The following is a 15155-nucleotide window of genomic DNA, read 5'->3' as shown; positions in this document are numbered from 1 at the left end:
CCCACAAGTTTTCGCGGCCGTCATCACATTTTATTTTGAAAGGCGTGGGCGGAAGTTGTACATTTATACATGATTTACCTGGCGCTGGTGGTCAATAATAAACGTGTTTTCACTGATGCTGTGTGTGTACTGTATGGACCTAGAAACTGTCCCTCCATCTTCTGCGACCACAACAGGGTCCCACCACCACCACCACCATCATCATCATCCTCATCATCATCACCCTCATCACCATCACCCCAGAAACTGCACATCCCGCCCGTCGTGAACCAGCTGAGGAAGCAGCACCGCCCGGCTGAGCTGCAGCTGTCCGCCCGGCGCATGGAAGCTCCAGGACAATGGCAGAGGATGTGGGGATCCCTCTGTCGTGTACCAACAACAGGTCGCGTGGATAATCCCCTCCACTTCTCCCCCGTGTCATCGCATGTTTTGGATGATTAGAGCGCGGCTGTCGGCCTGATGTGGCAAGAGAACCGTGCGGGGCTTCTCGTCCAGGCTGTCGTTTGAGGAGGATAACGGCGTGGAGGAGGAGGAGCAGGTGCGTCGATGATTTAATTCACCGCAAATGAACGCAACAAAAATAATAGAGCGTTGTTAAGTAAGTGATGCGGCCACGGGAACTGTCTCCATCGATATTTAAGTTGTATAATGGAGAGTGTTTTCTCCGTGTTACGGGGACTCTGACATCTGGCGTCATCACTGTTGTGACGGCAGAGAGGATGTGAGTGGTCACAGACTTATGCTGTTCAACGCGACAGTCCAGTCAAATAAAGTTGCTCAGTAAACCGTGGGGTCAGTCAGTGGGTTTTGCTTTCCCTTACACAGACAGTGTTTATGTCTGTCAATGCAGATGTGACTTTGAAGGATGAAAGGAAGAGTACAGATGATGCTCCGTGATAATGAATGGCGTCACAAATCATGCAAGTTCACCTCATTGCATTTCCAGCCCTGTTTAAAATCCCAGCCTGGTACGCTGTGGCCATGGTTCTCAAACTATGGTTCGCAAGTGTCCTCTGGTGATACTTGCAAATCAGAAATACTGTGCTACTGTATATGCCAGGGTATGCGTGAGGAGTGGAGAACCACTGCTCTATGGCACACATCTTCTTGACCCTCCTCCTCTTTCTATACATTATTTAGACGAGAGAGTCCACGTTTCTGTAGAAATGATGTCTTTGCTTCACACACAGTCCAGATCTCTCAGTGGCAGTCAGCTTTGCCAGACTACAGGTATGTCTTATCACACCTAACAGGTTCATACTGTAGCTCAGCATGGTGAGAAATAAGCCTGCACTATAGTAGGAAAGCATGCAATATGGAATAACATTGTTGAAGTAATATCTCCCTGCTCTGGGTTCACGGCTTACATGGACCCACAGGCGCCGAAAACAAATTAAATGCATCATTTCTATTCCAACAACATGTTTTGACTGAAAACAATGAGCATTTTAAGACCTTAAAATACATTTAGTTCTACTCCAAGCAAAAATACCCTTACTACCTGGGTTTTTTGACATAAATAAATGTCTCTCAGTGCTGTTGTCTAATCGATTCTCATCTCAGTGCTCTGCCCGCCAAGTAGTTGGCGGTATGAGGGTGTTGCAGTATGACGATGGGTTTCAAGTAGACAATACTTTGCTAGGCTGCTATATTTTGAAACAATAACAACATTATCCCCCTGTATGGTAACTTCTCATGTGATATTGAGCATGTTGATAGTATGATGACCATCTTAAATTAAATCTACAACAAGAAGCCCATCTTCTTTCACTCGACCATAAAGCTGCAGACGTCTAACAGTAAATTCTGCACATTTTCCTTTTGGTTAAAGTCTACAGGATCAGTTCTTCTTCATCATTGAAGTATTTACATATGATTAATATGATTAAATGAATCCTCCTTTTGTTAGTGGAAGCACTAAGTAAGCATCACCCCAAGGTGGCAGCTCACGGCAAGACAAACATGATGTCGGTGAAATGTAATAGCCACAGGAGCGCAGGACAGTTACAGCTCTATTTCTGAAACCATTCCAGAGTTACACTGTGGATTGGGATATTTTAGGAAACTGTGTCAAAACAGGAGGCTGGTTTGGAAAGTTCAGACCAGCAAAGTCACAGTTGAGCCACAGTGAGGGAGCTCAGAGTGGAGTTAATAGATGAATGATAAAAGCTAGGCATACAAATACAGAGGACTGGGACAACAGAGGATTTTTCTGAAGGGAAGTTAGCCTGAGAAAATCTTCAACATAATGATGCCACAGTTTTTCTGTTGGCAAGATGGAGTGAGAGGTTAAGGTGTCACTTTGCGGCTGAATTCCCCAAGAATTGTAACTCATCCAGGTATGACAGACTTTTCAGTTTATTCTCTTGGATTTTTTTTAAAGCTTGAAAAGCAGCTCATTGACTAATTTAACCGTTTTTTTCATGACGAACCAGTGAGATTAGGTGCTCTCTGTGTCATGTTCATCTCATTGTCTGGAAATGTCCGTGTTAATTTGTCACTGGCACTGCTGCAGAACTATCAGAATTCAGTTTGTATTAAACCCCCCAGTAATGTTCCTCTCATTAATTTGAGTCAAAGGGTTTTCATCCTATTCGGTCCTGCTGATTTGAGTGTGATGCAATCTGATGGACAGAAGCACTTTCTTTACATCATAACTGGCAGCTGCTCATTATAGCTGATTAGTTCAAAAAGTCTCATTGAAAACTTTACTGCTGTGATCAGTGTTGTTTCATATCGGGCCACTGCTTCTAAGTAGGGTTCACCTGGCCTCCTCATCTTACCCCAATCCTCACACTCACTCTGTTCACTGTGATTTAATTCTGTTTTTGTGTTTTATTGAGTTTGATCTGTTGATTATACTGTTGCTTGAGTCAAGACCTAATTTATGGGCTGAAAATGTAATTTTCTTATCTCTCTCTCTCTGACTCTGCCTTTCAGGTGTCGTGTAGCTGGGGGCTCAGCAGGATGGAAATAGATTCCCGTTTTCGTTACTACTTTCAGCACCCATGGTCGCGTCTTATCGTGGCCTACCTCGTCACCTTCTTCAACTTCCTCATCTTTGCCGAGGATCCCGTCTCTCACAGTCAGACGGAGGCCCATATGATTGTGGTGGGCAACTGCTTCTCTCTGCTGTTTAACAAGTACCCGGGCCTCAAATGGAACATCCTGAAAGTAATATGCTGGATCCTGGCCATCATCACTGGCATGTTAGCCGGGAAGTTTATATTCCACCGTCAGCTCTTTGGTAAGTCATGCGCACAATAATGCCGTGGAATGTGCAGAGTAATGGCTCTAATGATGAGGGTTCCTCCTGAGTGGCTTCAGTTGTGATTGTTCATCGGTGTGTGGCAACTTTAACACTAAAAACTGAACTTTTTATGAATGGTCATGTTATCGGAGAGATTGTTCTCCACTCTCAGCTCTCAGTCTTAGTCAGATGTGAAGAAGTGTTTTTTTTTATCACACTCTGGTTGAAGTGGGATCCAGTTAATGATTACTTTCAACACACTACACCCATAAACTTGCCATAAAATGAAGTTCTTAGAACAACAATTTTCAAATGTCTGCTTCTATCTCACTTCTTTGACTGCTCTAATGTGTTGGTTAGTGATCGCTGTTCATTAGACCCTGTAAGGTGGAATAAAACTACTAAAAAACATGCTAAACAAAGTTTACAGATAACTTTGCTTTGAGAACCATCTGCCTTTAGAGACATAGATGAATCACTGCTAAACTGGTAGCGTCACGTCATTTGATGGCACCAGCTTGTCAAACGTCACAGTTCCGGCTAGAGAGAAATAGTTTTCCAATGATGTCCTGCATGAAAGACACTGTGTGATGCAGTGACTCTGCCGGTTTGTGAACTTATCTTGAAAGCCATGTTATTTGGACAGGTTGAGTACGGCTGGTAAAAATGTCACTGGTTCTACAACTTGCTTGAAAAGATAGTGTGTAGACATTTTCAAGATGAATGAACATGCACAATGTCAGATCATCTGCCATAAAGCAGCGTCTGCAACACATACATTAAATGTAGGGTCATTCATGTTGAATATAACTGTATCTGTGATTTTCAGTTCCTGGCCTGAAAAAGTTGACAACTGTTGGAGCCATAAGTTCCTTTACCTCCTGCATATTTTCATCAGCACTCATGTTGCTGACTTCCTTCACCTCGCACATCTCCTCAGTATGTTTCATCTTCTTTTTTTTTTACACACTTGCTGCAGCTCTCATTCTTAATGTCATCCTTCACCTTTCACAGTGTTGCTTGTCACTCTCTTGCCAGTGTCACTCCCCCTCTCACTCGGCTGTGACTCAAATACTATCATCAGCCCTTCCTACACATCACTTCCTACTCACTTCACAACTCATTTAGGCCCAGCACCTGGCTTCATCTTTGGCTGACGCACGATTGACTATAATTGGAGGGCAGTCTATGAGTGATCATCTTCTCTGAGTATAAATAGAAAGCTAAGAGAGCATGATGACATCCTCACTTATAGGGGAACTTGAAAATGGCTTTGAGGACTGTGTTGTCCTGTAGTGGACAGTTGACAAATCTGATAATACCAGCTGTTCTACATACTCAAGTTGCAATCACTTAATTGAATTCCTGTTTCCTTACTTAGTATCTGGGACATATTTTTACTTCCCTAAGGGTCAGGAATGGATCACAGATGCGGTCTTGATACTGCACTTATACAGGGTCCTATGATATATCCAAGAATGAGGTTGTATGTCATTACTGTTGGTGTAACGGTCAAGTGTCCGAATACTTTAGTCCATATAGTGTTAGTGTATCAGGGTCGATACACTTACATTGCCTTGAGGGGATAAGAGGACAGAAGAAGTGCAGTTAATCCTGCAGGCAGGTACAACTAATGCGCTTCAACAAATCAGTGTGTGTGTGTTCGTCTCATCTGTGAGAGTAGAGCTTGTAAGAACTGATAGATGATGAAAACCCTACAACAGAGAGGGAAAGGGAGGGAGGCTGATGTTGTTGAGAGTTTTGTCAAGCACAACATATTCTATTGAACAGTTATGTCAGCACAACCCAGGCTAGGCATAGAAGAATGGTAGTATAGAGGCAGCCCCACTCTTAATGTATCATCCATCTTTGATCTGTCACAGAGACCCACAGAGGTACGCTATGTCCCACCTACTGTACATCATGTCTTTACTAAGCCATGTAGGTTTACCTCTCTGCAGGCAGGCTGTAGGACCATGGGTGTAAAGATCAGACTTGACTACCTGAGAAAGCACTTAACAATCACAGCCATTGGTTTTTAAAAGCTTCCCGGATTCACATTACAAATACATATTGTTACATATGTTTCCTGGTGCTATGCGCTTCCGCTTGTCACAAAGTTATTCAAATATGTTGTTTAACCTTTTGGCAAATGCTAAGAGTTAACAAGAAGATCAATATATCTGTCTGTGATGAAACTTAAGCAAGCAGCCTTAATCTTAGCTTAGCACTTGGACCAGATACAGGTTCCACCAATACCAACACTTGTGAATTCATTCATTTATATATAATAACAAGGAAATAAAAGATGCACAACTTGTGCAGTTATATGAACAAAAACAAACAAGATGATAAAATAATCAGTGAGTTTAGAGGGAAAGACAAAGAGGGTTATCTTTGCATACAGCTGTATGTATTTGAGTGGTATTGATCCTTTCATGTGACTCTTAAAGCAACAAAGCAAGTGTATCTCAAAATGTTGAGCTCCTTTTAAAACCAACACTGCATCAAAGTCTTTGTGTATATTTTTACTTTTTATAATGGTTTTGAGAGGTAAACATTGTGTGTGTGTGTGCGCGCACATGTGTCTGTCTGTTGTAATATTTATAATGAATGCCTCTTAACACAATCAGCAAGTCTTTGTGCACTAATTCATTCCTACCATGGGACCATCTCCGCAGTAAGGCACTATTTTACTGTCCATCTCCATAATGCAAGCAGGGAAACGGCCTCTCATTCTGCTCTCATGCTGTCTCGGTCCCTATATTAGCATAATCTGTTCACCTCTGTCTCCAAGGATTTGCGGGTTCTAAAAGGTAAAGTGAAGAGCAATAGATTTGCGTCATGCGGAGCATCGTCTTAACCTATTAGATCCTGCTTTGCAACATTAACATTCAATCAAACGCGAAGCGCTCCAAAGTCCTTTGTAGCTTCAGAATAGTGTGAACAGCATAAGAAAAGGTGACAGAAATGCTTCTCAGAGAATTTATAACCCCACTGGACACTCGTTTGTGTGTCACACACGTCATAGGTTGCCCTGTTGTTCCAGTGCCTCTTGTCCCCTTTCCCTGACATTGATGATGGTAGCCTGCAGGATGCAATCTGGGTTCTGTCATATGTTGTTACTGTGCCACACAAAGGCTGACATGGCTTTTTGTACTGCACTGTGTGTGACAGTGGGTCAGTGAGTGTGGGAGTGGATGGGTGGGTGGCTGGATAGGCGCTCTCTGTGTGCTATGAGTGTGTACGTGTGTGTATACTCGTTTTTATTAGGTCCTCCGAAATAAACAATGACCTTATCAGGACCAGCGGTCCTCATGGAGACCACAGCCTGGTTCTAATGAGGGGAAATCTAATTTCCTGAGGCTATGATCAAAGTTAGGATAAGACGTGAATTGTGTTTAGATTAAGGCAAGTTTTTGTAGTTAGACTTTGATTAAGCTGTCAACATAGGTAAAGTCCTGAATCAATTAAAAAAAAAAAAAAAAAAACTCAGTAAACACACCTGGTCTCAGCCGTCAACACAGCTCATCATCAGTTTCATAACTGCTCAGCCTTCAACAAAGCTGCACAGTTCACGCCATCCTCTCTTTGCTGGCCTCAGGTCGGCCCCTTCCTCAGTGAATAATGCATGCTGTGCCCTCACTGTTTGAATTTATAGCACCTTTATCTTCCTAGTTTGAAGCTGCAGTGTCTTGGAAGTTGGTGTCTGTGGTGCATTTTAGTGCAGTGTGCATTTAGGTGAGGTCGTATATTGTTATTGTCATGACATGTTAGTGGATGATTTCTGTTCATTAAAGTTTAAACCTGATCAAAGTTTGGAAATATACCTGTATGGTATGTTTGAAAAAGATGCATTTTTTTGGAATTGAACATTGGGATAAATAAATACAAATTCATAGTTGGTTGCTGAAAAATATTTTCTTATCTAATAATACATTTTTTTGAATTCATTGTTTTGGTTTTAAAGCAGTGTCACTACTCTCCGCACCAACCTTGTCAGCAGTGGGAAGCTATTTTCAGTGGAACAAGACTATACTTACATATTGTCACTGTGTGAAACTGAGGCTGTATCGGGAAACTGTTGCACCACAATAATTACAACACCCATCATTTCATGGTATGTACATTGAGCCTAGTGTTGCAGCCCTTTTGCACATTTGCCTGAACTGGACATCACATGGAGTTGGGTAGGTTGGAGCTGGATTTGCATGCACACATACAGAACACCTCCTCTGGGTTATCAGTGAGTTGTAGCACAGAGTTGCAGTGCAGTGCACGTGTGTAAGCAGCTGTTGTCTCTCACACAGTCCTTCATGTCCTCCAGCGTAAAATGCTCTTTGCACAACCTGCTCAGCGATTTACCTAGTATTTGATGACATTTATACATAACTGCAACTGATACCATCAGGATCAGTTTACTGTCACTTCCAAGTACACCTTATTTATTCACTATTTTGCACTTTATATTTCTCATCGTGTCTTCTCTGTAAATAATGTAATATATATATATATATATATATATATATATATATATATATATATATATTTAATGTACAGCGTGTGCTAAGGATAAAACCGGAGTCAAATTCCTTGTATGTGTTCACATACTTGGCCAATAAAGCTCATTCTGATTCTGATTCGGACCTTTAGCATTCATGAAAACAACATACTGTGCCCACAAACCAGACAGAAGAGAACACATAGTATAAAAACACACACCTGACAGCAAACCTGAAAGGTTGTGCTCTTGGTGGTGTATTTACATCTTTCTGCCCTCTACTGGCCACAATAAGACAAGTAGATTTGTCTTACTAAAAACACACAATAATTATAAATAACTGAAGAGGAGAACATTGACATTTTCCAAAGTAGCCTCATGTTTCAACCATTTCAAAACCTATTGGTTACAAAGGCCGTGCTTTACTGCACGTGTTCCTAAGGAGGAGGATAACACACGGAAGTGTTTGCACAACAGACAGGGAGACAATCACCCAGGACAATAATGACTTGGGCTAATAAAAAAATAAAAGGAAAACAACCAGAAGGATATTGCGTTTCTTTCTGAAATGTATGACTCCTTTAGTCTGAAGTGAAGCCATAAATAACAAAATGAAGTGATGTGAGATGCTGCTGACAGGAAGAGGTAGAGTAGTACAGTGGCCTACTGTCATTGGCGCTACTTACTGCAGTCTCCCCGAGGAGAGAGATATGTTGTCACTTCCCACCTGTGATTTATTATCCACATACTTAGTTAAAAAGAAGCTAAGCTCTAGGGAGACTAGTGGCTGTAGTCATGGCTTTTCCCCAGCCCGCGGTGATGCCATGCCTGAGCAAATGTGTGATGAATGGCGACGCTGCTGTGTGTACATGGTGAAATCCAGGCAGTGCTATAGCTCAGATTGTGTCTGCACTCAGTTTGTTTGGTGGGCAGAATGTTCATTTGGCTCCCTGAGGAGGGCAGAGGGTTGGTTCTGACGCTGGAAGTCAAAACAGGATACAGTAGAGCTGTGTCCTGAAACCTAAAATAGATGAAAACACAACTACCTTGCAGTTAGCACAAGGGATTCTGTACTAATTCACCAGTGCTTTTCTCTGATGATATACAGTGCAAAAGTCAGACCTACACGGAACACATTGTACACAAACATGTGTTGGATTGTTCGGCCATTATATTCCATGACTCAAAAAGAATTTCATGAATCAACAATCTACACCAGTTTATCAGGGTTCCCTCCATTTTGTTCTTGTTTGATCAATATATTTAGTATGGTGATCACTTTTCTGTTTAGTGGTAAAACAAATCCTTAACTCTGTTGAATTGGGCTAGGGGGAAATAATAATTGTCATTTTCTAATTGTTGTTATATCATCATTAGCTTCCCTACATATTTCTGTTAATATTGGTATCATATCAGCAGGTAATCTTCGCACTGGAAGGTCAGGGGTTGCAGTTGAAAGATTTATTGCAGCAAAATGAGTCCGATTCATTGCAATAAAAATATTTTTGTGATGTAAAACATTTCCACTCAGGTCCCCAAAGTGCAATGGCTTAGTTTAGACCAAGATAATTGTACAGTTATTCCCTGCGAGTGGCACATGTGTAACATTGATCCAGCCAAGGCAATTAAAAAAAGTAATGCTCTGGATCCACTCAGTTAGCCGATTACCCCGACCCTCCTGCTGGCTCTGCAGCACAATCTCTTGTATCCATCTCTTTTCAAGGCCAGTATCTTCTTCTGGAATTGTTCACTAGCTGCAATGTACAATAGTGGGTCCAGGCAGCTGCTCACAGTACACACAGCCTCAAAGAATTCATAGGATGCATAGAGGACGCCGGTGTTGGATGGTGTGACCTGGTTGTTGCTCCTCATGAGCACCAGAATGACGACCATGATGTGGTAGGGAATGAAAGAGACCACAAAGATGAGTATGGCTGCAGTGATGAGGCGCAGAGGCTTCCCCCGTGCCCGCTGGGCTGCTCTGTGCTTTCCTCTTGGTCGATGCCTCAAAACACGAACTGTCATGATATAAAAAGCCAGCATGATGCTTAACGGTAATAGGAAGCCTATGATAGTTCTGATTATGGTGATGATCTTGACATAAACAAAGGGACCATGAATGTGATCCATGCACACGGTCACATTTTCCGGCCGCTGAATTGCGAAGGTGACAAATAAGTCGGGGATGGAGGTCAACACGAGCGCGATCCATGTGCACACTGAGCACAGCTTGGCTTTGCCGGAATCCCACCACCGGAGAGAGCTGATGGGATGCACGGTCCCAATGTAGCGATCGAAACTGATCAGAGTGAGGAAGAGGATGCTGCTGTAAATGTTGATGTTGAAGGAGATCTTCTTGAACTGGCAGAAGATCTGAATGTCTTTGAGGTGCGTCCTCTGGAAGGTGAAGTACAGGGTGAAGGGGAGGGTGAGAATCCAGGCCGAGTCGCAAAGCACCACGTTCAACAGGAAAATGTCACTGGTGCTCAAGGTTTTCCTGAAGCATGTGAAGTTGATTAGAGCTGCCACGTTGCCCACAATCCCCACAGGGAGCGCAAAAGTGAAGAGTACCAGCAGAATATTGCAGTACCACTGGCCATTCTCAAAGCGGCTGCAGTATCCGGTCGACTGGTTCAGGAACCCGAGGAGCACCTCTGGGAAATGAAGAATAACAAATAGTTTTACCGGTGAAATATTGTTGTTTCCATCAGGGCACCGCAAATATCATTCTGCACTAAATCACACTGACGTTCTGGCTGAAATGAACAAACTAAACAGTGTTGTGGTCTCTGTAAAAAAAAAAAAAAAAAAAGCTTAACTGCTACGGTCTCTGCTTTTCTCCAATTGGTAAAACTGAGCTGACTCCGCTGATGTCTGACAACTCATTTTCTTAGACTTTAAAAATGTCCCTCAGATCTACTATCTTCACCGGCTCATTAGTACCATCTATTATAAATCAACCGTAACTGAGAAAATCAAACGCCCATAAAGTGAGAGACTTGTAATATCTTTTTTTCGGGTGCTGAAACGCTCAGATTAGGAATGAATTATGCGACTGTTTTACAAGGTTACTTTTGTGAATAGTCATCATTGCCACAGAAAACTATACCAAATGCACCCACGGATACTTTTCCTCTTGAGTTATAGCTTAGTCAAAAGAGCATTGTTTTTATGACACACTTGATTGTTATTCATTTTAAACGATGGTCTTTCTTAATTATTAGGTAAAAAAAAAAAAATTCTGCATAGAGAATGTAACACATAGTATTGATTACATGTATCAATCAATTTCTGGAAGCCAGTCTATATGAAACACTTCAAAATTAGTCTGTAGTCTGTGTTTTTAATGGTAATCACTGCTCTCAAATAGTACTTAAAGTAAGATGTGTTCAGCCGCACTCTCTTAGGACCCCACTGTATTTACAGTAACTGTCTCTATAGTCTCTCAGCGTCACCAGTGTGTCCAGGAAGTGAAAGCTTCACTGTCTGAGGAGAACAATGAAACCTGGGGGACTGTTGATCTATTGCCTCTACCATGTCAACCCCCGTTTGCATTTAATCACAGAGAATACATTCATGTTGTTCAGCTGAGCAGAGATGAACAACGATCATATCTGCCTGTTAATGTTAAGAACGAGTAAAATAATATACCGTGGACAGTAATGAATATACTGCACTCTGTAAATTAAAACAAGTAAATCCAAGTGAAGTTGTTATTGTGCCATGATGTATTTGAAAGTTTATATAGATTCTAGAACAGTTTCTCTGTACGTACCTTCTTTAGCTGGTGAATCGTTGAACAGTGGTATCATGATGAATGAAGACGGTGATCACATCTTCCACCAGCTGTGTGTTTCTCATCTGTCAGGAGCTGTCGCTGCCCTGCCTTCTGCCGTGTGTGCGTGTGTGTGTGTGTGTGTGTGTGTCTATAACACAGTAATCAGGGGATTAAACAAAACCTCTGACATGCATATCTGCTTGTTCTCATGCGCCTGTTTTACTGATGGTCTGCTAGTCTTTACTGTCATGTTTGTTTTCCTGCTCCAAGGCTTCCTTCCCGAGCACACTGTAAGTGGATTATTACTATAAATCTGGCGACTTTATAACCTGAGCACTTCCCAGAATTATTGCAAACGGTCTCATTATCAGATAGGACTTGGCCGAATAACCACAAAGTCAGCATGTTTCCAATACTTACATTGTCTGCATTCAGGACAGGTTGGGAATCTGAAAAACATAGATAAAAAAATTGGATTTCATAAACTGATATCCTGTTCTTAATCACCCTGTTTTATCATGCTATGTAAACTAGAGGTAGACTGATATTTGTTTTTCTGTGGCCAATGCCAATCTTTCAAGATCAGGGCAATTGATGGCTGTCTGGTAGAAAACCATATGTTTGTTTGTTTTTATAATAACACCACATCAATGTACACTAAAGTAAATGATGGAGCGCATCAGGGGTCTGTCCTTAGACTTTTACTCTTCTCTTTGTACATCGGTTCTATCATGTTTTGTCGTATCAATTTATGGAATTAACTTTCATTGTTGGCCCAGCTCATCAGAATCACCGGTGTGATGAGATAAACTGTCATGGTTGACAATTGTGTGACCTCTCCAAGTTTATCGGCAAGGACCAGGACTCAGTGTTACCTTTGATCCCGAACCACCAAGATCGTTTTTTTTTTTATCATCTTCGTATTATTTCAAAAACTAGAGCTTTGCTGTCAATGGAGGATGCAGAAACCCTACTTCAAGCATTTGTTACGTCAATACTTGATTATTGTAATCTTCTATTCTCTGAAGTTTGAACATATCACACCTGTCTTTTCTTCATTGGCTCCTTGTTCATTTGAGATCAGATTTTAAAGTGCTTTTGTTGACTCATAGGATTGTAAATGGGTTCACCCCCACCTACTTATATGACCTCAAATATTCCTGTGTTCCTGTGGGCCTTTTCCTGTCGTGCCCCCTTTCTGTGGAAACATCAGACCATCTGTCTCTCTGAAGACCTTTAAATCAAAACTTAAAAGTCACTAAATGCTACGTTTTCAATTTAGGCCAGTTCACCTAGGTTGGATTTCTTATCTGACCATTATGGGGCCTGGTTTAAACTATAGTAGTGATGGCGTGCCATGTACTGGAAATGACAATGCTCATAAAGAGCAGAATAATACACAATCATGTTAGAAATATGGTTAAAACAGTTTGATTTGGAATATTTCGCTCCCATTTGATTTATAATTAAAAGTAGGATTAAATATTGATAGTGCAGTGTGTGTATTTTGGAGGTACTTTATGGCGTTTGCAAAAAGTCATGGTTTTATGTTGTTATACTTGCCAGTCAGCACTCAGACGTGTGCCCATGCATCACCACTAGATGGAGACATAGCCATATGTTTGGTTAATCATTTTTGGCAAAAAAAAAAGAAATCTCATCCCAAACTGGACATTATGAGCATTAGAGAGATTTTACTTTACATGTCTATTTAAAATGTAATTGCACTAGTTTTGATGTGTGTTTGTGTGACTGAGAGTGGGAGAGAGAGATACAGAAAGTGTCTCCCTCTCTTCCTCGTTGTGTTTCTTGTGCCTGTGCTTGTGTGTGTGGCCGCTGCTGCTGCTGCTGCTGCTGCTGCTGCTGCTGCTGCTGCTGCTGCTGCTGCTGCTGCTGTTGTTGTTGTTGTTATTGTTGTCGTCTCCCGCTGGGCTGAGTTTGAGCAACCTCACAGCTGGCAGTAGTCATGAATCACTCTTTATCGTGGTCCTTTACTGTCGGGAGGTGCAGTGAGTCAAACCGCTTGGCTGAATATCCTTGAATCACCCACTAGTTAAATCTTGCCCATACAGGCTGAGAGAGACTGGCTGCGCTCTCTGATGCAGCGTGCTGCTTTAAAAGTCAGATCTGCCGATACACACTGTGCACCCACATTTGATCCAGGGCTCATTGGCACTGGAGCCAATTAAGTTCACCCATGCAAGTCAATTCAATTATGCATCTGTGATGAGCCCTAAAATACCACAGAGCAAGACGTATGGTGTGGCTTCACACTAGGCCACACTGCTTTTTTCTCTCCTTCCCAAATATTGAGGTGGAATAGAAGGTACAGTTCAAGTTTTACAAGGAGTAAAAAAAATGTTAAAGGTCCAGTGTGTACAGCCACCCCGAAACATGCTATAAAAATGTGACATTTGAGATCCTTATCTCTGTAGAAATCTCAACATCTTTGTTTTAATGTGTGCTGTGGAAAGACCCAAAAGTGAGTAAGCTGAGAGTGAACAGCATGTAACAACCAGGCTATAATAGAAAAATAAATGGAGCATTGTGCTTTGCAACCTCTCTGACCGTGTGCGTGCGTGCGTGTGCACATACAGGTCTCTGAGGGGTTGTAACTCAAGGGGGCACTGACCGAGCTGGAGAGAAGAAGCAGAGTTTTCTTGGGAAGATGGCTGCTTTTGGCACAGGATCACAGCGGTCTTGCAGAGACAAAGCAGGAGAGCTTTGATATTTGTGTGTGAGCAAAATGTAAAGAAGTTCAAATAAGGGTGCATAGTCAAGCTTGCGCTTAATTAAAAGTCTATTGAACAACCTTAGAGCAGTTGAAAGTTGGACCTCGTCATGGAGTCTTACTCTTTATTGTATTCATTCTTCAGTGTATTTTTAAAGCACTGTAAAATCCTTTCTTTGAAACAACGTGATGACATCATAAGAACACAGATTGGACGACACGGTGCTTCAATTTGTCTGCATTTAGTCATTGGATTTTCAAGACTTTGTTGAATTAGTGTGTGTTCTCAGTCCTTCAGCAAGTGATGGCGTGTGCAACTTGTCAAGGTCGTTTCCTACCTTTCCTTTTTGCACATTTCAAATGAGAATGTATTGATCATGTCATAATTATTGGCTTCTAAGTAGCTTTCAGCTGTAGACTAAATTACTGTGCTGAAACAGTATTAGTGTCGTGATGAGATCGTCCATTTCGATTGATTATCATCAAGTAGTAGCTATGGTTCATCGTGGGCCGTCTGTTACTGAACATCACAAACGGAGATAAAGATGCTTTAATTATGAGTTTCACTGAACCAGTTACTTAATTTAACTTTATCTTTATCTGGGCAATAGTTATATTGGGATGTCTCTAACAGGGAGGGTCAGCATGTTTAATCTGTTTGCTGATAATGGAAGATGTCTGTATTTCTGTCCTCGTGTCAGCCTTGTTACAAATGATGAGGGGATAGACAAAAAAAGCAGAGGCAGGAAAAAAATAATCTGCCTCGTGGTGGGGGAAGTATTTTTAGTCTTTTCAAAATGCAAAAAAATATAGTTTTTTATTTTGATACATGGTGTTGCTGTTGTATTTTGTTGTTTATTTTGATACATGTATTATTTCCTTATCCATCCATCCA

The 15155-nt window shown here is 41.6% G+C and overlaps 1 protein-coding gene across 2 annotated transcripts in view; it reads left to right on the top strand.

The window, feature by feature from the left end:
• Window positions 1-74: 74 nt before the first annotated feature.
• tmem117 (transmembrane protein 117) overlaps window positions 75-15155 on the top strand; it is a 36912-nt gene continuing 21831 nt past the window's right edge. Inside the window, exons 1-2 of one of the 2 annotated variants that reach the window (XM_058646638.1) lie at window positions 75-538; window positions 2941-3247. In XM_058646638.1, the coding sequence (XP_058502621.1) occupies window positions 2968-3247 (280 nt within the window). In that variant the 5' untranslated portion in view covers window positions 75-538; window positions 2941-2967. Of the gene's footprint in view, window positions 539-2143; window positions 2340-2940; window positions 3248-15155 lie in introns of those variants that run through there. The other variant, XM_058646639.1, reaches the window with a different exon arrangement.

Source organism: Solea solea, chromosome 12 (genome assembly GCF_958295425.1).
Source record: "Solea solea chromosome 12, fSolSol10.1, whole genome shotgun sequence".
NCBI classification, from domain to species: Eukaryota; Metazoa; Chordata; class Actinopteri; order Pleuronectiformes; family Soleidae; genus Solea; species Solea solea.
Note: the sequence above shows the minus strand (reverse complement) of the source record. Positions and strands in the feature narration are given on the sequence as shown.